The 20128-nt window shown below is 54.0% G+C and overlaps 8 protein-coding genes across 8 annotated transcripts; 4 read left to right on the top strand and 4 right to left on the bottom strand.

Moving 5' to 3' along the window:
- Positions 1-387: 387 nt before the first annotated feature.
- On the bottom strand, positions 388-7155 carry PFLUO_LOCUS4434 (DNA polymerase epsilon catalytic subunit; the record flags this gene model as incomplete). Its single annotated transcript, XM_073781784.1, has 3 exons — positions 388-6296; positions 6348-6487; positions 6542-7155. The coding sequence occupies 3 exons, from the start codon at positions 7153-7155 to the stop codon at positions 388-390; spliced, it is 6663 nt and encodes a 2220-aa protein (XP_073638504.1).
- Positions 7156-7449: 294 nt separating this feature from the next.
- Positions 7450-8095, top strand: PFLUO_LOCUS4435 (uncharacterized protein; the record flags this gene model as incomplete). Its single annotated transcript, XM_073781785.1, has 2 exons — positions 7450-7774; positions 7839-8095. 2 exons carry the CDS (start codon positions 7450-7452, stop codon positions 8093-8095), a joined length of 582 nt encoding a protein of 193 aa, XP_073638505.1.
- A 238-nt stretch (positions 8096-8333) lies between these two features.
- Positions 8334-9080, bottom strand: PFLUO_LOCUS4436 (uncharacterized protein; the record flags this gene model as incomplete). The annotated part of the gene is made up of 1 exon (XM_073781786.1): positions 8334-9080. The coding sequence occupies one exon, from the start codon at positions 9078-9080 to the stop codon at positions 8334-8336; it is 747 nt and encodes a 248-aa protein (XP_073638506.1).
- Positions 9081-9442: 362 nt separating this feature from the next.
- Positions 9443-11058, bottom strand: PFLUO_LOCUS4437 (Nucleolar protein 56; the record flags this gene model as incomplete). Its single annotated transcript, XM_073781787.1, has 3 exons — positions 9443-9673; positions 9724-10843; positions 10895-11058. 3 exons carry the CDS (start codon positions 11056-11058, stop codon positions 9443-9445), a joined length of 1515 nt encoding a protein of 504 aa, XP_073638507.1.
- A 225-nt stretch (positions 11059-11283) lies between these two features.
- Positions 11284-13220, top strand: PFLUO_LOCUS4438 (T-complex protein 1 subunit zeta; the record flags this gene model as incomplete). Its single annotated transcript, XM_073781788.1, has 7 exons — positions 11284-11325; positions 11379-11473; positions 11521-11542; positions 11598-11639; positions 11692-11712; positions 11768-11941; positions 11994-13220. The coding sequence occupies 7 exons, from the start codon at positions 11284-11286 to the stop codon at positions 13218-13220; spliced, it is 1623 nt and encodes a 540-aa protein (XP_073638508.1).
- Positions 13221-13402: 182 nt separating this feature from the next.
- Positions 13403-14473, bottom strand: PFLUO_LOCUS4439 (SAS complex subunit; the record flags this gene model as incomplete). The annotated part of the gene is made up of 1 exon (XM_073781790.1): positions 13403-14473. One exon carries the CDS (start codon positions 14471-14473, stop codon positions 13403-13405), a length of 1071 nt encoding a protein of 356 aa, XP_073638509.1.
- A 392-nt stretch (positions 14474-14865) lies between these two features.
- Positions 14866-17690, top strand: PFLUO_LOCUS4440 (uncharacterized protein; the record flags this gene model as incomplete). The annotated part of the gene is made up of 2 exons (XM_073781791.1): positions 14866-15114; positions 15198-17690. 2 exons carry the CDS (start codon positions 14866-14868, stop codon positions 17688-17690), a joined length of 2742 nt encoding a protein of 913 aa, XP_073638510.1.
- Positions 17691-18169: 479 nt separating this feature from the next.
- Positions 18170-19926, top strand: PFLUO_LOCUS4441 (asparaginyl-tRNA synthetase; the record flags this gene model as incomplete). Its single annotated transcript, XM_073781792.1, has 3 exons — positions 18170-18438; positions 18518-18638; positions 18703-19926. The coding sequence occupies 3 exons, from the start codon at positions 18170-18172 to the stop codon at positions 19924-19926; spliced, it is 1614 nt and encodes a 537-aa protein (XP_073638511.1).
- Between the last annotated feature and the right edge of the window lie 202 nt (positions 19927-20128).

The following is a 20128-nucleotide window of genomic DNA, read 5'->3' on the forward strand; positions in this document are numbered from 1 at the left end:
ATATTCACGGCGCAGTCGGTAGTTATGTACTTGGTTGGTTGGAAGGGAAGGGAGTCGGGCCAGAGTAGGTTCAGGTTCAGGTCAGGTCGGTTGGTCGGTCGGTCGGTCTGGCCGCAGGGCTGTTCGCCGCCGGAGAGTCCACACAGCGTGTGTTTCAGCCCTGTTCCAGCTGCGTGCGGGCCAACCAGTGAAGTAGTTATGTATTTGTGGTTTTAACAGGAAGAAAGTCAGTTTCGAGGATTGTCGATCGTTCCAACATTATTTACGGATCGTCCTTGGTTGTGGCAGAGTAAGAAATTGGTAGATGATACATTGCTCGTGCTTCTCGGGTTATCAAGACAAGACAAAAAGAAAACAAACGCCCTCCATGCAAACCAAAGAGAATAACTACATCGCGGCCAGCACGTCCTCCACAATATTCTCGAGCAGCTGCAAGTGATGAAACTTGGCCACGCTCTCCAGCACTCGCAGCTTCTTCTGGACCTCCTTGAGATCAACAGTCGCCGCCCACGCCCCGCTACACGAGCAATGTTCCATGAACTCACTGACTTTAAGTCCACTGCACTTGGAGCATTTTAAGTCTTGCGTCTGCCATTCCACCACAAGACCATGTACCTGCCCAATGAGGATCTCCTCCTGCGCCAGGCGGTCGTACTCCGTCTGACAGAAGGGACACCGCCAAGGTTTGGGGGGCGCCTTGCTGGCATCCGCCCCGGAATCAGGTAGGACGTCTTCGTCGCGGCAGAGGTCGAGGTCGCGGATAAGGCAGCACGCGTTGCAGGTTAATTCAGGCAGCTTCAGGCTGGCGCTGGGGTTTTCGAAGCGGCCGGCCTTGCTGAACTCGCGGACCTCGAAAAGAGCTAATAGTTCGCGCCGCAGGAGTCGTGATTCCAGAGTCGTGGTCTTCGAGAGACTTAAGACCTGCATCAACAACTTCACCAGCTCCAGGGCCGGGTTTCGTTTGTCCCCACTGGCTAAAACCCCGGGTAAAACGGGGAAGGCGTAGTCGGACGCCAACTCTGGGTGTAGCATCTCGTCACGTTGTCGACGGATCAGACCCGATATCTGCTTTTTCAGGGGCTTGGAGAATTTTTCAGTGAGCATGGCAGTGATCTCGTCGCTGTCGGCGTCGTTGGGCCGTCCAATGGGGATCTGTGTCAGGCGAGGCGTTGACGAAATTTCTGTATCTGAATGCTTCATCGAGTGCATCAGGTCGGTATACTCGACCACCCAGTCGTGGAAGATGGCCTGCATGGGGATGGGCAGGAACCGATTCAGCTGCCAGTGCATGACGGTCTCGAGGTCTTGATGCTCGGCCTCGACCACTTCTCGACATCCTTTGCCGCCGTAATTGTACTCGTCATACCACACCAGATAGTCCCAATACTCCTTGATCTCGAGGTCGATAAAATGGAACGACGGGTTGGCCCGGATCGACTTGAGCACGTACTGGCTGTAGGCGTAGGCGTTACCGACCTCGGTCTTGGTCGTCTGCAGCAAAAGTCGCGTCGGGCTCGCAAAGATAACATGCGAACCAACCCGGCGGAATTCAGCCATGAGTCTCTGGAACGACTTGCGCGAGAGCAGTCGTACGTAGTTGTGCAGAGAACGATCATAAAGACAGCTCACGGGACTCTCAACCCAGCGGATCAGGTGCTGCACCATGATATCCGCCATGCTGTTTCCAGCACATGCTTCCGTCCACCAGTTCTTGACCATCTCGCGCAGAACAAGGGCACCGGCGGAGGCAAAGGCCTTCTCCGAGTACAGAACGCCGGCGTCATCCCCGGCACCCCCAGCCAGAAGAGCGTCGCTGCCTTCCATATCGTTGACGATAGACGAAGTGAGAATCGTGTTGATGGCGAGGTTGCGGACCTCCAGCTCAATGCAGACCGTGGAATAGGCGCTTGGCACGTTCACCGAGGGCATGTTGACTGTATCCAGACGACTCAGAATATCATCTTTTTCGTAACCTGCATGGTCTGGTCGCGGACCGGGAGACCACCACAGAACAACATTGCTCTGTTGGAGACGCCGGGCGTATGAGATATCAATCAAAAATCGAGGATCATCACTCTCCAGGTTGCAAAGAGGAACATCGCCATATCGAGCGAGCAGAGTCAAGTGCTGGATCCAAGCCGATAAATACAAGTAGTGGGTGACGAGGCGCTTGGCGATGAACGACTGCCAACCAAGCGGAGGAAGTTCCATATCCGACACCTCGGGCTTGACGGAGAGAGTCGGGTACTCCTTCAAAATTGGGATGTCGTGACACAAACGATCCTTCTGTTGAGATTGAATGACAAGGACTGCAGGCTGGCTCTCGTCATTCCGTAGTTTCCTGACCAAATCACCAACCTCCAGGTGAGCCTTTCTCCGTGTCATCACCTGAGTGGTCTTGAAATGGATTTTGTCCTGATACTCAAACGCATTCTGCGACTCATCTATCGGGGTTTGCATCTTGCGTGCAAGAAGCTCCGAGTAGATCTTGTCCACATTCGGGAGACCCTGCACGTCTCTGGTGCGGTTGAGCATGATGATATGGGCCTCATTCTTGGTGGTCGAGAAAAGGGCAAAGACCTGCCTGTCTCCCGAGACAACATGATATAGATAATGGTATGCCAGCCCAGAGTCCATCAGGTAGGGCTCTTTCTGGGTGGTATGAAGCAGCGAAGAAAGATCAAAGCCTCGATCCAGTCCTTCACCAAGAACACCGCGCTGCTCTTCGTCAAAGGTACAAACACTGCCCAATTTGAGCACGGCTCGGATGCTCAAGGGGATATGGCGCTCGTAAACACCCTCAACGCTAGAGTGCTGGAAGAGAGCATCGACCTTATCTCCTTCTTGAAGGAAAGTATCCTCCGACAGCGAGAGCTTGAAGAGATGAACGGAGGGATGCCCATTGGGCAGAGTGTGATTGACTTTCTCAACTTCACAGTCTGGTACATCCACATCGGGTAGCGAATCTCGCTTCAAGTTGACAAAAAACTGCCGCGGAACCTTGACATTCAAGGAGTGAATTTTCCGGTCGATCAAGATGAAAGCTCGCACGATTCCAGGTCTGCCTGTCTCACAAAGCTGCAAGACTTGCCACGTGCTGATGTATAGCATTTGGGCCTGATTGCGGAAGAAGCTGCTCAGCGAGTCGGACGTAACATTGACATGTTCACCAAACAGTTGGCGACGACGAACTCGGGCCTGCTTCTGGATCTTCCATTTCTGCTTTTGATATTTCAGGAAACCCTCGTAATCCTCCGTGATCGAAGGCATGGTCGAAGGAAGACTGGCAAAGGGATCGAGTGATGTCTTTTGGATGCCTTCGGGGTGTTTTCTCTTCTGAGCAACCTTATTATTGGGGGTTTCCTGGGTCGACTTTGCAAGCGCCTCATCCATGTTGTCGGGATGTTGGACACGATGATCTAGGATGTTCGCGGATATCGATGAGAGGGGCTTCTTCTCGAACAATTCAGTCATTTTCTTCTGCTTGAACTTGTCGTCTTTTATGTTGATTCGCCGCTGCAGCCAATCCGGATGAGCAACCCGAGGAACTGGGTTTCGAAGTTTCTGGAGCGCAGCGGGGATAGTGATGAGCTTCTGAACAACCGATCCCAAACGCTCGAGATAGTAGCTCCAGTCGATAACACTTCGAGGGTCCATATCGCCAGGGTCTTCTTTTAGCCATTTTCGCAGGAAGAACCGTTTGACATTCTCCTCTGCCGAAAAGATAGTCACGGGAATGGCGCGCTCCGTCACAGGCGTGTTTCGCGGCCTTGAAGAGATGATGTATTTGCAGTTGAGGCCCTTGTCTTTGACCATCTGCTCCCCCAAGAACTCGGCCAGACGCTTGGCGGTTGTGATGGACGTTGATTTTTGGTTTCCATATTCTTCGAGGGTCTTGGACATGCTGCGGTTTTCTGAAATCAGGTCGATCAGCTCCTCGTCGGCCAAAGTCGATCCATGTTCATAGAGGACGTCCAGCCATCGGTCCGCGACTCGAGCCACTGCAGCATACGTCTCCGCAAGGTTGGAACCTTCCAAGAAGAATTTGAAGATCTGAGTCTGGAAGATCTTGATCAGTTTCAATTCTCCTCTTCGCTTGACCTCGAACCCCTTCAGTTCAGCCAGGGAACCGTCATGATTGAAGACAGCATATCGCTTTTTCAAATTCTTGTCTTCTTCCTTGGAAGTTGGCAGGATCATTGCCCGGTATGGGCCATCAACTTCGAAAAAGATTGAGTTCTCGCTGTAGGTCTCGTACTTGTATTTGGCAGGGTCGACAAGTGCCTGGTACTGGTGGTTCGTATACCTTGCATGGACGAGATGATTGAGCATGACACAAGGATAGGAGATGCCCAGCTTCTTTCCATTTTTCAAGGTGAATGAAAAGTTCTCTGGGAATGTGCCGGGAAGCATGCACCAAATACCATCGGTATCCAGCTCCAAGGGTCGACCGAGACGCTCGACAAGCTCTCGGGCCATTTGGATGATGTGAGCACCTGTCAGACAAGTAACACCCGCCATTTCCATCGAGTACCATCGAGAGCCCTTGCGCATGACGTAACCGTAGAAACTGTTGAGAATGACCTTGTGTGCAAGCTGCATTGAATCGAACAGGATGATCATCTTCTTTGCTTCTTCGATCTCAGCCGCTGAAGCCCCCGAGGACTGCAGAGAATCGGCCTTGTTCTTCCAGACCTTCTGCTTGCCTTTGAAATCGTAACGTCGATCACGAAAACCGCGGACAGTGTCGACGTAGAACGGATTCTCTCTCTGGCAGATGACAGCTTCTCGGACCATCGTCTTGCTGTCGTGGATCTTGTGGTAGATCTTCTTGCTGTAATCCTGCAATCGCTTCTTGACCACACCGGCCTGTTCTTCGACGCTCAAATCCTCGAATGACCGCATCGGACTATTGGGATATCTGCCAGGGAATCGCTCGTTCCCAATGGCACGTCGGATCATATTGTATTCATCACGCTTTGCTGGCAGAAATTCGCCTCGCCAGGCCCACGGCATTCTCCGGTCACAAGTCTTCCCTGGTCGATTGAAATCGCAGGCGGCACAGTCCGACTCATCGATCATAGAGTCGGGCTGCAGACGATTGGTAATCATGATGTTGGGGTACATGGAAGCAACGTCCAAGTGGTAGATAAAGGGAACCTCATCTCGGTTCGGGTTGTCTTTCAAGTCCTGCAACTGCGCGGCGATCTGCCCACGGACCTCGTCGTAGTTCACAACATCCTCCAAAGATTTCTTCTCTTCGACCTCGATGCTGAATTTCAGAGCGTGATCCAGATCCTTGAGAAGCTCGTCGACCGCGGCAGAGTCGATGTTGAACGTAACAGGAATATCGCTCCGGAAAACACCAGCTTCAATACTCTCCACGTGGCCACCAACATAAGTCTCCGACTCGAGAAGATGGCCATCAAAGAAAGCTTCGGGAGGATCCTTGTGCTTGTTTGGCAGAACGATCTCGGTTTGGTATGCTTGCACCATGAGCAGCATCTCGCAAAGTGTTCCCGTTCCTTTGCGCAGGGTATCATCGGGATTGAGAGGAAGAATCGTGCAAAGTGAAAAGATGAAAGGGTGGACATATTTCATGTAAAGGTAGTAGGTGGCCACTGCGTCGGAAACAGAATATTCGGCCAGAGTCTGGGGACGCTCGCTTGCATACGGCGTCATCAACTCCGGGTCAAGTTCATCGGGGTCGTAGCCCAGTTTGGCGACCGTCACGGCTTTCAAACCACGACTTCCCTGGGGCAGATAACTGTCGCGGTTGACCCACGCAAAGCAATCCATGTGAACGCAATGGTTACTCTGGTAGATGTCCTCGCTGTTCTTTCGGAAGCCGATCTCCGTGTACATATCGATTCCTTGAACACTTGCTCTTGCCTCCACGAACGGCCAGTCGAAGAAATCTCCGTTGTAGGTGGCGATCACAGTTGGTCTGGCGAGCTTGATGTGCTCAAAAAACCGCTCCAGAACACCTCTCTCGTTAGGCTCATTAAAGATCACAAAGGGTCCGCTGTATTCAGGCTTCGGTGTATATTCGAAATCGTTGATATCCTCGGACACAATCTCGCGGTTGGTGATCAAAAACCCTTGTCCGTCGATCATGTACGAAATCATCATAATCTGGTCAATTACGGCGTCGGGAAACTTCAGTGGGAGTTTCGTGGTTTCGATATCATAGGCAAGGACCACAGGATCGGCACGCTGAAGTCGGTCCTCCAAGCAGGTCAAGGAGATGGTGCCATGCTTGGCTTCCACATTATACCACTTTCCGATGCGAATGTCTGCCGTATGCGTAAGTCACAATCTTCCAGGGGCGTAAAAAGGGCACATACCCTTGTCGATCGACACTCGGACGTGGTATGGAACATCGTATTCTCGGATATCAACAATAAAATCACTCGCTTGCATGTTGCCATTAGGTCGTTGCTCATTAATTACTTCGTCATCAAAAAGGTCGAAGCCAGCAGTCGTGCTGTCCAATGATCAGCTCTGCCCATTGAGGGAATGACACAAAAAAGACACAAACCTGGTGACCTCGACATATGTGTCCATGACACTCGCGTTTTTCCGGTTCTTCTCTGCCAAGGGAAGCAGCGTCCTGCGGACGTCAAGCAAGTCGGGAACATTGGCAAAGTTCAACTTGATGAACGTCCTTCGGTGCCCGAGGAGATGATTCGGCATACTCAGGTCTTCCTTCTCGAGTCGTTTGAACTTCTTGATCAATCCCTCAAACGAGCGTCGACACCACTCCTCCACCTCCATCTCGTGGCCTTTCTTGACGGCGATGAGGAAGTAGGGATCGTATTCCACCGTCGCCTTGAAACTCCCCCCATCGTCCTGTATAAAGTAGTAGTCCACGCCGGCGCGGCCTCCTGGTACATTGGAATCCTCTAGCGTGGTGCTACGCATGTTGATAAGCCATCCGGCTCTCGTCTCGCCAGACTCGAAACGGGGAAAGCCGAGAGCCTCATCGATGCTGTTGCCCAAGCGAAGGGCCTCGAGCTTCTCATCTTGAGAGGTTGCTTCCGTAGACCGCAGGGAGGAGAATTCAACGGTTTTCGTTCGGCGCGGGTTCGAGGATGAGGCATTGGACCGGAACTTGCTGTTGTTCCCATACTTGCTTGGTTTCCGGGAAGGCATTGTGGCGCTGTCGCCCAGCCGGGGCTTCTCACTGGATCCAATGAGTAGGCAGTGAGTAGAGCATGAACAGCAGGCGCAAGTGAAAGAGCTGGTGAGACAATAGTTATGCCGGTGGAGTCTGTCTGTCGCCCTTCTTTCTCTTTCCAACGCGACCGCGTCTCACGCGACAATGACTAAGTCTCTCCGGAATAACTTGCCGTTTATGTCCAGCGCGGATTTATTTTCTCCGACCGTGTTGATCTCGAATTTATGACGGTGACTGATTATTGCCCAATCCACCACACAATTCACAGCATGGCCGAGGATTCACAAGACCCTGGCAACCGCCAGTCTAATCCCTCGATCGATCCCCAAAAATCAGCACACGATCGCTCCCAATCGCAAGTCGGCAAGCTGTGGGACGCATTCGGCAACCCCGAAGAACCCGTGAACGTGCTCGCAAACGCAAAGTACAAGCCCCCGGGCAAGAGCGCCAAAGATGCAAACTACTCCGAACTGGTCGGGAACATCTCCCTGAACGAGCTCTCTAATATCCACAAAACCCCATGTGCGCGGGACTCTTTAATGACGGGGATCGGAGCCGGGTTTGGCATTGGTGGGGTGCGAGCTATCTTCGGAGGTAAGCAATGAATGCTATGGGCATACAAATGGAGATGAAAACAAGATTAACGGGTGGAATCTAGGACTCCCCTCACTATGGTCGGCCGGAAACTGGGCCGTCGGCGTGTTCGCCATCACCTCCCTGGCAGCGTACGAGTTCTGTCGCAAGCGCCAACGCGACGAGCTGGCCGGCATGAAACAAGCGTTTGAAATGATGCAGGACTTGAAAATCAAGCAGCAGAAGGACAAGGAGAAAGCAGCGGCGGCAGTTACTGCGCGTGCGGAGGAAGAAAAAAGGCAGAAGAGCTGGACGAACATGTCCAACTACAAATTCTGGTAACGATTCCTCATTTCTGATTGGGAGTCCCGGAGTTCTTTGTTTCTTTATATCCTGAAACTGTATATTCCGAATCCTGTACTAGGAGGAGATCAAATCATCTCATGTATCATAGCTGTTCCCCCGAATATTCAAGGTCCTCCAAATTTCATATCCTGCGCCAAAACACCTGTCCAGTAAAATGAAATGAAATGAAAAACGCCGAGAAGACTAGATCTCGTCTGCGACATTTGAAGCCGGCTTAAACATCGAATTTGACCCTCTTCTGGATCGCGCGTTCATGTATGCTGCGCATGCTATCCCGCTCGGCGTCTTCCTGTCGTCTCTGCCGTCGCTTCTCACGGGCCTCCCGTGCTTCACGACTCTTCCACTGAGCGACCTGCTGCTGTCGCTTCTGCGACCTTGCCCAGGCGATCGCCGCAGTAGGCTTGAAGCCAATGCCATTGATCCCATAGCCGTCATCGCTGGGATCAGACGGGCTGTGGCCGGTAATCTCCGAGTCATGCCAGACCAGCGGGTCCTCTGATATATGATCTGCAAGAGGTGGTGATAGTCGTTGTTTGCGGGCTTTGGAGGGTGAGGAAACGGGACTCTGCTGCTTGCGAGAGAACGGCACGGCCTGTTTTCTTGGTGGTGAAATGGCCACTGACCCGTCATCCGGTTCCGTCTGAGCGGCGACAGTTGGTAAAATGTCAGGCTTGGGGTTCGGGTTGTGTTGGCCGTCCGGCAGGCATGATCCCGAAGCTGGAGGCGTAACCGGGCGTGTGTGGGGGTCCGGGAGGCGTTCGCCGTGGATAGCTAATTCTCCAAATCGCCCGGCCACCACGGCGCGCGGACTGTTTCGGCCCAGATCCTCCTCCTCGCGGAGCCGGGTTTCCTGGTAACTGGTGGCGGACACCGTCGATGTTGGTGAGGCGGCGGGGCTGCTATAGTAGTCTGACTCGGAGGGCTCGCGTTTGCGCTTGGGCGAAAGAACCGCCTTGTGCATCGTCGCGGGGCTTGACAGACGGCGATCAAAGAATGTGGGCGTCACGACGGATCAGCCCAGCGTCGGGAAATGTTCAGGCCATCAACCGTCAGTTCATGCTTCCATAACTATGTCGGAGGCTCGAGCGGCGATCAATCAAGAGGTCGGAGGAGGGGAAAGAGATGATCGGCGGTGTGTGGGCGGGCATAGGCAAACCCGCCAGCCCTAGTTCTTTACGGGTACAATAATGGGGACCAACACCAGATGAGAAGAAGTATGAATGATAGCAACGATCAAATAGCAAGACGAAATGGCCTGAAATCAATAATTTACACCCAAGCCAAGAAACCCAACGCCGTACGAAGACTCCCGGTACCAAGCATTTATGCCTTCTTCTTCTTCTTCGAGGGCTCGGCGTCGGTGTCGTGCTTGCGCTTCTTCTTCTCGGACTCCCCAACGTCGGACTTGCGCTTCTTCTTCTTTTCGCTCTTCTCCTCCTTCTTTTCCTTCTTGTCCTTCTTCTCCTTCTTTGGCTCAGCCACGTCCTCCATCTCCGCGTCGCTGCCGTCCACCTCAACGTTAATGTCAGCGAGCACGGCGTCCATGGCGGATTTCTGGCATTCAAATTAGCGGTGGCTTCGGCAATCGATTCAATGTGACATACCATAGCGGTTTCATTCTTAGTGGGGGCAGCGCCCGAAACGTAAAACTCCAAACGCTCCTCAACCTGCTTCTTCAAGGCCTCACCAAACTTGGTTGATGGCGCCTCGGAGAAGTTGTCAATACGGGAGGCAATGGAGCACTTGTTGGCGAGGAAACGTGAGATTCTGCCCTTGTTCTTGGGACCAGCGCGGCCAATGAAGGACGAGTGGTACAGCAGACCATACTTGGGAGTGTTGCCCTTGGTCTTCAAGGCGCGGAAGAGCGCCTTCTCGGCGCCAAGGATCTGAACCGTCGAGGCCGGGTACTTGGACAGGTTGGTCAAGCTGCCGGCATGAGAGATCAGCCGAGCACCGACGACTTCGCCTATCAGGGCAGCCAGGTTGGGAGCGACGACGCTCATCTTGGCCACCAGGTAGTCGTAAAGCGACTTGCGGTACTTGGCGAGCTTGACGACTCGCGAGGCGAAGGAAGTGACATTCTCCATGTCAGCTTCGGAGATCTCCTGACCCATGCTGTGCTTGGCGGCATCAACGATGTTCTGGGCAACGCCCTCATCATCCTCGACAAGGGCAGCCAGATCATGCAGGCTCTCCTCCGTCAGAGACTTCTTGTCCTTGACGAAAAGGGCCACTTGAGCATAACGCTGATTGTCGGAGACAATCTTGACCAGCTCGGGGAAGTGCCACGAGTACCACTCGCGCACACGCATAGAGAAAGTGTTGATGGCCTTGTCGAGTTGGTCCAGAATGGCAATAGCCTGGATGATGTGGTTGTCGTCACGCTGCACAGAGAACTTGACCTTGGCACGAGAGTAAGCGTGACCAAGACCCAGTTGGGCAGTGCCCATATCACCCTCACGGAGCTGCTTCAGCAGCTTGTCGGCATGGAGACGGATCCCACGGAGCAGATCCTGAACGACTTCACTAGTGTCGCCGGTCTCACAATCCACGAAGTCAAAGGCGGATTTAATACTGCCGGCCAAGGCCTTATCTGCAAGACCCAGGACTACCTTCTTCTTCTTGTTCGGCTTGGGGAGGTTCAGTTCCAGGAAAGACACCAAGGTCTCGGATGCGACACCTTCGGAGATGTCGTTGATTTCGCCCAGTGCTTGCTTGTTGTTTCTAGTCTGGTCAGTCGAGAAGACAAAAAAAAAAGAATTGAGTGAAACCTACTCAAAGGGCAGGAAGCTGGAGAGTTCGACCATCTTGCCGAACTTGGCGAGGTCATTGACACCCTCCTGGACCTCCTTCAGGCTGTTTCCCACGGAGTCTCCCTTGTGTGCGACCTTGAAAAGCGAGTAACCCATTGGGCCCTCGAAGAGCAGAAAGTCGGCCATGGCGAAAGTCAGGCCGTGCAGGAAGGGAAGAGCGGGAGGTGAGGATTGGGGGTTGGGGGAAGAGAACCAAGCCGTAGTGAAGTTTTTTTTTTCGTGCGCTTTCTGCCACCCGCCCGTCTCACCGCCCCAGTGCCAGCTCCCACACCCCTCTGTGTGCGAGACTCGCTGTGTTGTCTTTTCTTTCGAGCATTTCCATTTCTTAATTCTATCGTTCACCTTGCGGCCATGTCTGCAACCCAGTTGCTCAACCCGAAAGCCGAGTCGAGGGTATGCTGCCACTCCCTACCGGTGGGCTTGCCGCACACTAACATTTCATGCAGCGGAGGGGTGAGGCCTTGAAGGTGAACATCAGCGCCGGAGAGGGTCTGCAGGATGTTCTCAAGTCAAACTTGGGTCCTTCGGGGACTTTGAAGATGTGAGTCTTTTTGGGCCATTTCTAGGCAATGTGCTGACTAGATGCAGGTTGGTGGACGGTGCCGGCGGAGTATGCAGCTTGCCCCTGATCGATCTGCTCGCAACGGTGTACTAAGCTATTACAGATCAAGTTGACCAAGGATGGAAACGTGTTGTTGCGGGAAATGGTAAGTGCCTCGTCCAACCCTGCAAGAGAACCAGTGGCTAATGAGTTGGCAGCAAATTCAAAACCCCACGGCTGTAAGGCGCCATTACCGAGAACCTCCGTCTCACTCGTTACTGATAATATGGAAAGGTCATGATTGCCCGCGCTGCGACCGCACAAGACGATATCACCGGTGATGGGACAACGTCGGTCGTGCTGTTGGTGGGAGAGCTTCTGAAGCAGGCAAACCGCTTCATTTCGGAGGGGCTGCACCCTCGAGTGATTACCGATGGCTACGAGATTGCAAAGACCGAGACTATCAAGGTATTTGCTTTGAAACGTTGCGCCTGTTCTTCTTTCTGACATTACGACCTAGTTCCTCGATCAATTCAAGCTCGAGCGCACAATTGACCGAGAGCTGCTGCTGTCGGTTGCCCGCACCTCCCTCTCCACGAAACTGAACAACGCCCTGGCCGAGAAACTCACTCCCGACATTGTGGACGCCGTACTCGCCATCCACCGGGCCCCTGAAAAGCCGGATCTGCACATGGTTGAGATCATGACGATGCAGCACCGGTCATCGTCGGACACACAGCTGATTCGCGGTCTGGCTTTGGACCACGGCGCCAGACACCCCGACATGCCGAAGCGGGTGGAGAATGCCTTCATCTTGACTCTGAACGTCAGCCTGGAGTACGAGAAGTCGGAGATTAACTCTGGTTTCTACTATTCGAATGCAGAGCAGCGTGACAAACTCGTGGAGAGCGAGCGCAAGTTCGTCGATGCCAAACTGCAGAAGATTGTGGAGCTCAAGAAAGCGGTTTGTGGCAACGACCCGAAGAAGGGGTTCGTCGTCATCAACCAGAAGGGTATTGATCCGCTCAGCTTGGATATTCTCGTCAAGAACGGCATCATGGCTCTTCGGAGAGCCAAGCGGCGCAACATGGAGCGTCTGCAGCTGATTTGCGGTGGTGTTGCCCAGAACAGCGTGGAAGATATGACGCCCGATGCTCTCGGGTGGGCCGGTCTGGTCTACGAACACCAGCTGGGCGAGGAGAAGTACACCTTTGTCGAGGAGGTCAAGGATCCCAAGTCTGTGACCATCCTCATCAAGGGCCCCAACGGGCACACCATTGCCCAGGTCAAGGATGCCGTCCGCGATGGTCTGCGCTCCGTCTACAACACGATCGTGGACGGCTGCGTCGTTCCTGGCGCGGGTTCGTTCCAAGTCGCCGTCTCGGAGCACCTGACCTCTCAGGAATTCCGCAAGACCCTTCGGGGCAAGGCGCAGCGGGGTGTGGATGCGTTCGCCGAAGCCATGCTGATCATTCCCAAGACGCTCGCTGCCAATTCGGGCCACGACATTCAGGACTCGGTGACGGAGATGCAGGATGAGACCCGCCAGGGCAATCTAGTCGGTCTGGATCTGACGACGGGCGAACCCATGGACCCGGTGCAGGCTGGTATCTTTGACTCGTACCGTGTGCTGCGGAACTGCATTGCGTCCAGCACGGGCATTGCCTCCAACCTCCTTCTGTGTGACGAGCTGCTCAAGGCCCGGCAGATGAGCAAGGCGGGTGGACCGGGTGGTATGGAGGAGTAATGCACTTCTCATGTAAACCATTAGAGATCGATGTTTACGCTCAAAAAAAAAAGAAAGTACTTATATTGTCCACTTGTCTTCTGCATTCAGTTCAAGTAGTCTCGGAAAGGTTCATTGTCATGATCATCATAAAAGTAGCTATATCAGGTATCATCTCTATCGTACACAGGTTGGTTGACCACTCAGCCGGGCTCGGACGAAATGCGCTCTTCTTCTTCCGATTCAATCTTCGGCGCCCATTCGCCCAGAAACCCATCCGCTCTGACAGGATCATCCAAAGCGAGATTGTGAGTCTGTGCCCACGCCCACACATCCGATTTGCGGATATTCACGGCGTTGTCGTCCGCGACCAGACGGCCCATCTTGCGTTTCTTTGGCGACGCGCCCGTCTTGACAACGTCCATGGTCTTGAGAGCGGTGATGACATCTTCATTCAACATCCCAGTGGCCTGTCCAATCTCCTCAACAGTCATGGTCTCGCGAAGTGGTCTCTTGCGGGCGGATTTGGGGGTGGCGGGCTTCTTCTGGTCCGATTCGCCAGGGTTGCTTTTGCTTTTATTTTTGCCATCCTTCTTCTCCTGAAGCAAATACCGCGCAACGCGCTCCGCCCAGAAACGATCATAGCTCTTCTGGCCCAGGTCACTAAGCGGCTTCTCCGGTCCACCAATGTGTCCACCACTGTCCGTATCCCATCCGCTGAGCTTGTAGCTGACGCCCATCAGCAGCTTCCCGAGCTGTTTGCGCTGGTACGGCGGGAAGATGAGAATGCAGGCGAGGTTGTTCGCATCCCAGGACAGCTTCTCTTTCGAAAAGAAGCCGAGCACGTGGTAGGTATCCGACTTATCGGGGTCGGGATCGGTGAAGGTGAGAATGTAGAAGAGAAAGGTAGCGACGTCGAAGAACACGGTCTTGTTGTCGAGGAAGAGCTTGGCGAAGAGAGACAGGTTCTGTCCGAAGAGCTTATGGTCCTGTCCGTCCACCTTCCACACCGCATAGCCACCGTGGTCGTAGACCTTCTCGCCCGGCGGTGTTGTGCGGTGCTCGCAGACGCGCATGTGCTGCGCGAATGCGCCCGCGTCGCAGGTGTAGCGGAAGCACCACCGGCATACGTACAGCCGGTCAGTGTCCTTGGTCACCAGATCGGCCGGGTAGATGGCCTGGTTCCAGGGCTTGAGGACCAGGTTGCCCAGCACGACATGGTTGACGTTGCGAGCCGGCGTCTGGACGCGAGACGGTGGCTTGGTGGACGCCATTGAAGGATCAAGGGAGATGAGAAATTAGGGGAGTCGACATGGATGGAAAGTGATCTGTTTCGTTATGTGGGAGCCATGGAGAGTAGTCATTCGTCTCTTGATCCCTCGATGTATGACCGAGCGATGAAAAAGAAACACGGTGTCATGTGACTGGGCTTATCTTATCCCGGATAAGCTGTTGCCTATTTGACGATTCGCAAGCAAGCACGGGGTGGACGCGAGCAGTCCTTGATCATTGTTCCTTGTTTCCCGCCAAAAGATCGGAGCAGGCAGCAGTTTCTCCTTGCTACGCCGGTGTGCACATCCATCCGTGGTCTGTTATATGCCTCCGCACGCCTTCCTTCCGATCGTGTAACCATTCACACCCACCCGGCCCACCCACGTCCACGAGCATGTTGAAGCCTTTCCAGATCAGGGACCTGGTGTTTCAGCCCGGCCAGGGTCCATCCGTGGAACCTTCTTCTCCAGCCCTTTCCTCCGTGGATCAGACGGATGATGATCGCCACCACCACCCCGATGACGGACCTCGTTCTTCACCCAGAGTCGTGCAGATCTCGGCGGGCGACTATAATGCTCTCTCGCGCAGTAATCCGCAGGCCAGGTTGACTTACGTCGACCTTGATGACGGCGATACCATCACGGTGAGTGGATGCCCCTTTCTTTCGTTCAAGCGGGGTCGGTCATCATCAGCAGCAGCATCAGTATCTAACGACGATCTATCTAGGTTGGCTCTGCCCTCGAACTGTCTCAGCGTCTGGACGAGCCTATTGCTTCTTCCATCCAAACCGAGTCCCTACAAGCTTTATCCTCCCAAGATGGTTCGGTTCCCATGCACATCTTTGATATTCGCCGATCGAACTCAGTCACTGAGCTGTGGAAGAAGTTTGAGTCCAAGAAAGACACGCAGGGTTGCAAAGACAAGCCTCTGCCTGAATACACGACCGATAATAACGACCCAGGCAGTACTTCTACCGCCGAAGATGCCCAGCCGCCCCTTCTCGCTGCGTTTGAAGCTGAGCTTACGAGTATTCTCCATTCGGCGGAGTCCGCTGAAACTCAGCCGCCTCGCTCAGCATCTCCTCCCGTGGTAGAACCCGAGGCCGCTCAGGATTCAGAGCAAACTCCTCACCCTATTGAACTTCTTGCGGCACGTATTTTGCACCATCTGGTCAATGGAGCCGGCATGGTCCAATCTGAATTACGGACCAGGCTGCCCGAGATGCAACGCCAGTTTCACAGTGCCCAGAGCACCCTGCCTGAGAATGTGAGAACGTCTCTGCAGCAACTCCTCGCATCTCTGGAGAACCACATGAGAAACCTAGGTACTCATCTCCATCACCTACCTGATGATGGACGGCATTTCGCAGGAGAAGCCCTGAACGCGGGGCGCCCCATCGCTGAGAACGCGGTGGATACTTTGCGGCAGGTCGCTTCGGAATTCAATGAAGTTAGCCGGTCCTTGTTTGCAGCATTTGAGCATGAGGTTCGGCGAGCTGGCATGTACCGGCCGGATTCATCTGCAGATGGTCTGTACACTGCACCGGCGCCGCAGCCCACAAACGGTGAATCCTCGTCGAGCGGCCAGAATGGCGAGCAGCGACCAACAGGCTCCACCGGGAACGAACAACAAGCATCAGAGTCCTCAAGCAAAGATGGATCGAACCCAACGAGCGCGCCTTCCGGCCCTGCCTCCCAACCTTTGCCTTACAGACCACCGGGAGCCTATGCTCCTCCGATCTGGCCGCCTCCTAGTCATCGACCTTTCTTTTACCCTACGCCTCCACCACCACATCCCCCGCAGTGGCCATTCCAGTGGCCGCCTCCTCCGCATCAATGGTTTAAACCTGGCAGACAAGCTCCGCAAAACCCCAACCCAGCGCCTCCCAGCAACCCTAACTTGAGGAACGCACACACCCAAACCGCCCCTCATACAAGCAAGTCGCTGTTTATTGGAAATGTCGGCTTCAACGTCACTGAACGAATGATTCAGGATGTCTTTGCTTCCAAGGGGTTTGTTGTTGATGTGGATCTTCCAGTAGATGCTACATCTGGCAAGCATTGCGGGTTTGGCTATTTGCATTTCCCTTCGATCCATCCGGCTATGGCTGCTATGCAGTCACTCCAGGGAACCCATATCGATGGACATGCCATCAACCTCGAGTTCAGTGATCATTCGCCTGTTGAGAATTTCAGTACTCCGCCCAGTCCAGCAGGCATCCCCACTCCTCAGTCACCGAATGTCTCTCGTCGCGAGAGCGTGAACAAGGGTAGGAACACTGAATCGGCCGAGCGTCGGCCTTCCAGATCGAGCATCTCCTCAGAGGTGCCGTCCGCTCGACGAGCACGCACCGGCCTACCTGTGCGTCGGAAGTCCGTTACCTTCCAAGAGCCTAGCTCTTCTACATCGAAGAGCGACCAGACAGCTGCCCTGCTTGATTCGTCAACCGTCGATCCTGCCTTCGCCGCGCGCTTCCCATCTCTTATTCCACAGGGGAACTCGCAACATCCGGCTTCGACTCGACCAGACAATCTATCAAGTCTGAGTCCGGAAATGGAGATGGCTCGGTTCCCACCCGTGTCTCAGTTGGAAGCTCGTCTTCTAGCGAACCAACACCAGGATAAGGAGGCTGAAAAGGACGAGTCACAGTCCGATGATAAGGGAAAGCGGGCGGTGCAACCTACTATCCGCAAAGTCCCGTCCCATGAAGCTCCCGAAGCCCTTGGAGGATCTCAAAGTCACCATGACACGAGTATTGGCAATGGCCATGGACTTCGCCGTGCTAACACCACGATCTCTGCCCGTTCATACCTCGGCCCCCCTATTGCTCCATTGAGGCGCCGCGCCACCGAACGCCAGTCTCTGCGTCCCAACGCCCGTCCTGCTTCCGAGATGGACACATGGGCTCGTCTCGACAGACGGGAGCGTATCAGACCAACCTCCATCGAGAGAATCCCCGGCAGTTTCCCCGAAGAAGAAACAACCCCGGCTCCAGTTCCCAATCCTCCTGTCGCCAGTGGCACCGAAGTCAGTGGAGAAACTCACGATCCTATCGAGAGTTGCATCACCACCCTGGTCGACTTGGGCTATGGCACCGACCAGGATGGCGGGCGGTCTCGGATGGCCGTGTACGCCGCCGCAGCGGACGGGGATCTTCTAGATGCGATTGAAATCATTGAAGAGGAACGCAAGGCGTATGCGCGACGTGGTTCGCAGTAAGAACGCGTGGTGGTGTGTTGCTAGTTTTGCTTTCGCTTTCACTTCTGGCACCGTTGTTACGTCGCTCCTTTGTGCCTGGAGACTTTCCTTTTACGCTTTATGACAATCACTTTATTCCCCCTAGTATGAGTCTCTCTCCTCTCGAAATATACGCAATCCAATTTGGCTTTATCTAAACACTCCCTTTTCTGTTCTTGAAATAAATATCTGTAGCCGGGGGCTGTCAGGCTCCCTCCGGAGTAGCCACCATACCTCTGCGTCAATACAAAAGCAAATTCCTCGAAACCAAGTAAACAACAAAACACCCAAGACAAGCGTTCGTAATTATTTCAATTCAATAATGCCTGCAATCTATCTAGCACAGTGTTGTAAATAGACCATGTCCATGATGGTGTTCACCGCCCGCGCATCCAGCCCGCAACCTCTGGCCAAAATAAGAAACAATTCCACACCGCAGCTCCAACGGCCTCACTCAAGCAATGCGGACATGGCGCACCTTCGCCACGTCCGTCGCCAGACTGGGCCATGACTCGGCATCCCTCGGCACCCGTCCCAGTGTTCTCCGATGCGCGCAGATCCTCCAAGCCAGCAAAGCGGACGGTCCCAACCGCTTTGAAGACCAAGAGATTAAAGTCAATGGCTTAGTTCGATCTGTTCGGAAACAGAAGCGCTTTGCTTTTGCGGAAATCTCGGATGGCTCGACGGTGGAGCCCTTGCAGGCGATTCTGAAGCCTGCTCAAGCAGCTGAGTATGCTTTCCCGCTTTTCCCCGGCGCGAAACGGACTCACCAAAGCAAAGAGCTAACTCGATCGCGTTCTTCTTTATAGTCTGACCACGGGAGCTGCTGTTGAGGTGTCCGGGTTGTGGAAGGCTTGTCCACCAGGCAAGGAGCAGAGCCATGAGCTTCATGCAACGGCTGTGAATGTTGTTGGCGCGACTGATCCAGAGGTTTGCAACTCTCGTCACCATCCCGAATAGTACAGCAACTGACTGACTGGTTGTCCATTGCCAGACATTTCCAATCCAGAAGAAATACCACAGTCCCGATTTCCTGCGCCAGATACCCCATCTTCGAATCCGCACGCCGTTCAATTCACTCATGTCGCGGTTCCGATCCGAGTGCTTATTCCAACTGGGGAACGTTTTCCATTCCCACCCACATGGCGCTTTCACCCAGGTGCAGCCGCCGATAATCACCTCTTCCGACTGCGAAGGAGCCGGAGAGACATTCACATTGGTGCCGCGGGGTCCGGCAGCCTCCGAGACAGACCATTTCTTCCGAACACCTAAATACCTGACCGTGTCGTCGCAGCTACATCTTGAAGCCTTTGCGGCTGAGTTGGGCAATGTATGGACTCTGACACCCGTTTTCCGGGCCGAGAAGAGCGATACACCGCGCCATCTCAGCGAGTTCTACATGCTTGAGGCCGAAGTCAATTTCATGGATGATATGGAGTCTCTAATGGAGGTGGTGGAACATATGCTCCGCGACTTGACACGTCGGTTGTACAATACTACCGTCGGACAGGAGATTTTGTCGGCGAAGCGAACGGGCGAGTCTGGGAATGAAGGCACGACCGAGAGTTCATCTCTCTGGCAGCGATGGACCGAGTTGATGGACGGGCCTACATGGGATCGCATCACCTACACGGAAGCAATTGCGATGCTTCAGCAAGCGGTGACAGAGGGTGGTGCTCAATTCGAGCACCCGCCGACATGGGCGGAGGGCCTACAACTCGAACATGAGAAGTACATTGTCGAGCATCTATTCAAGGGTCGACCGGTCTTCGTCACAGACTATCCTAAAGCAATCAAGCCGTTCTACATGGCTCCGACCACGGTCGCTAGCGAGGCTGGCAACTCCCTAGAGACGGTCGCCTGCTTCGATCTACTTCTACCAGAAGTCAGTGAAGTGGCAGGTGGTTCTCTGCGCGAGCACCGTCTACCAGATCTCATCCAAAACATGCGCGACCACGGCCTGATCAAGCCTCGCGCGCTCCCCGAGTCGGGTGACAGTACCAGTGACAGTGTATCTCTGGAACCATTGTACCCTCACCTCACACCGACGGAGGATCTCAGCCACCTCCAGTGGTACGCGGATCTCCGGCGCTGGGGATCCGCTCCGCACGGCGGCTTTGGCCTAGGCTTCGACCGGTTCTTGGGCTACTTGGCTGGTGTCTCGAGCGTGCGGGATGTGGTCTCGTTTCCGAGATATTTCGGGCGGGCAGACTGCTGACGTTGGTTCGGGTGTACGATAGCGATGTGTAGTATCATATACGATTGTTTTATGGCGTATGTCCAAGGCTGTCTATAGGAATTATGGGTCAGCACTGCAGCCTTCTGTACTAGTTTCCTAGAATAGAAGCACCCCTAGCCTGAAACATGCAGAGAGAAAGGTATCGCCGCCAACCGTATCTTTCGCCTTCACTTGATACCTT

Source organism: Penicillium psychrofluorescens (assembly GCF_964197705.1).
Source record: "Penicillium psychrofluorescens genome assembly, chromosome: 3".
Lineage (NCBI taxonomy): Eukaryota > Fungi > Ascomycota > Eurotiomycetes > Eurotiales > Aspergillaceae > Penicillium > Penicillium psychrofluorescens.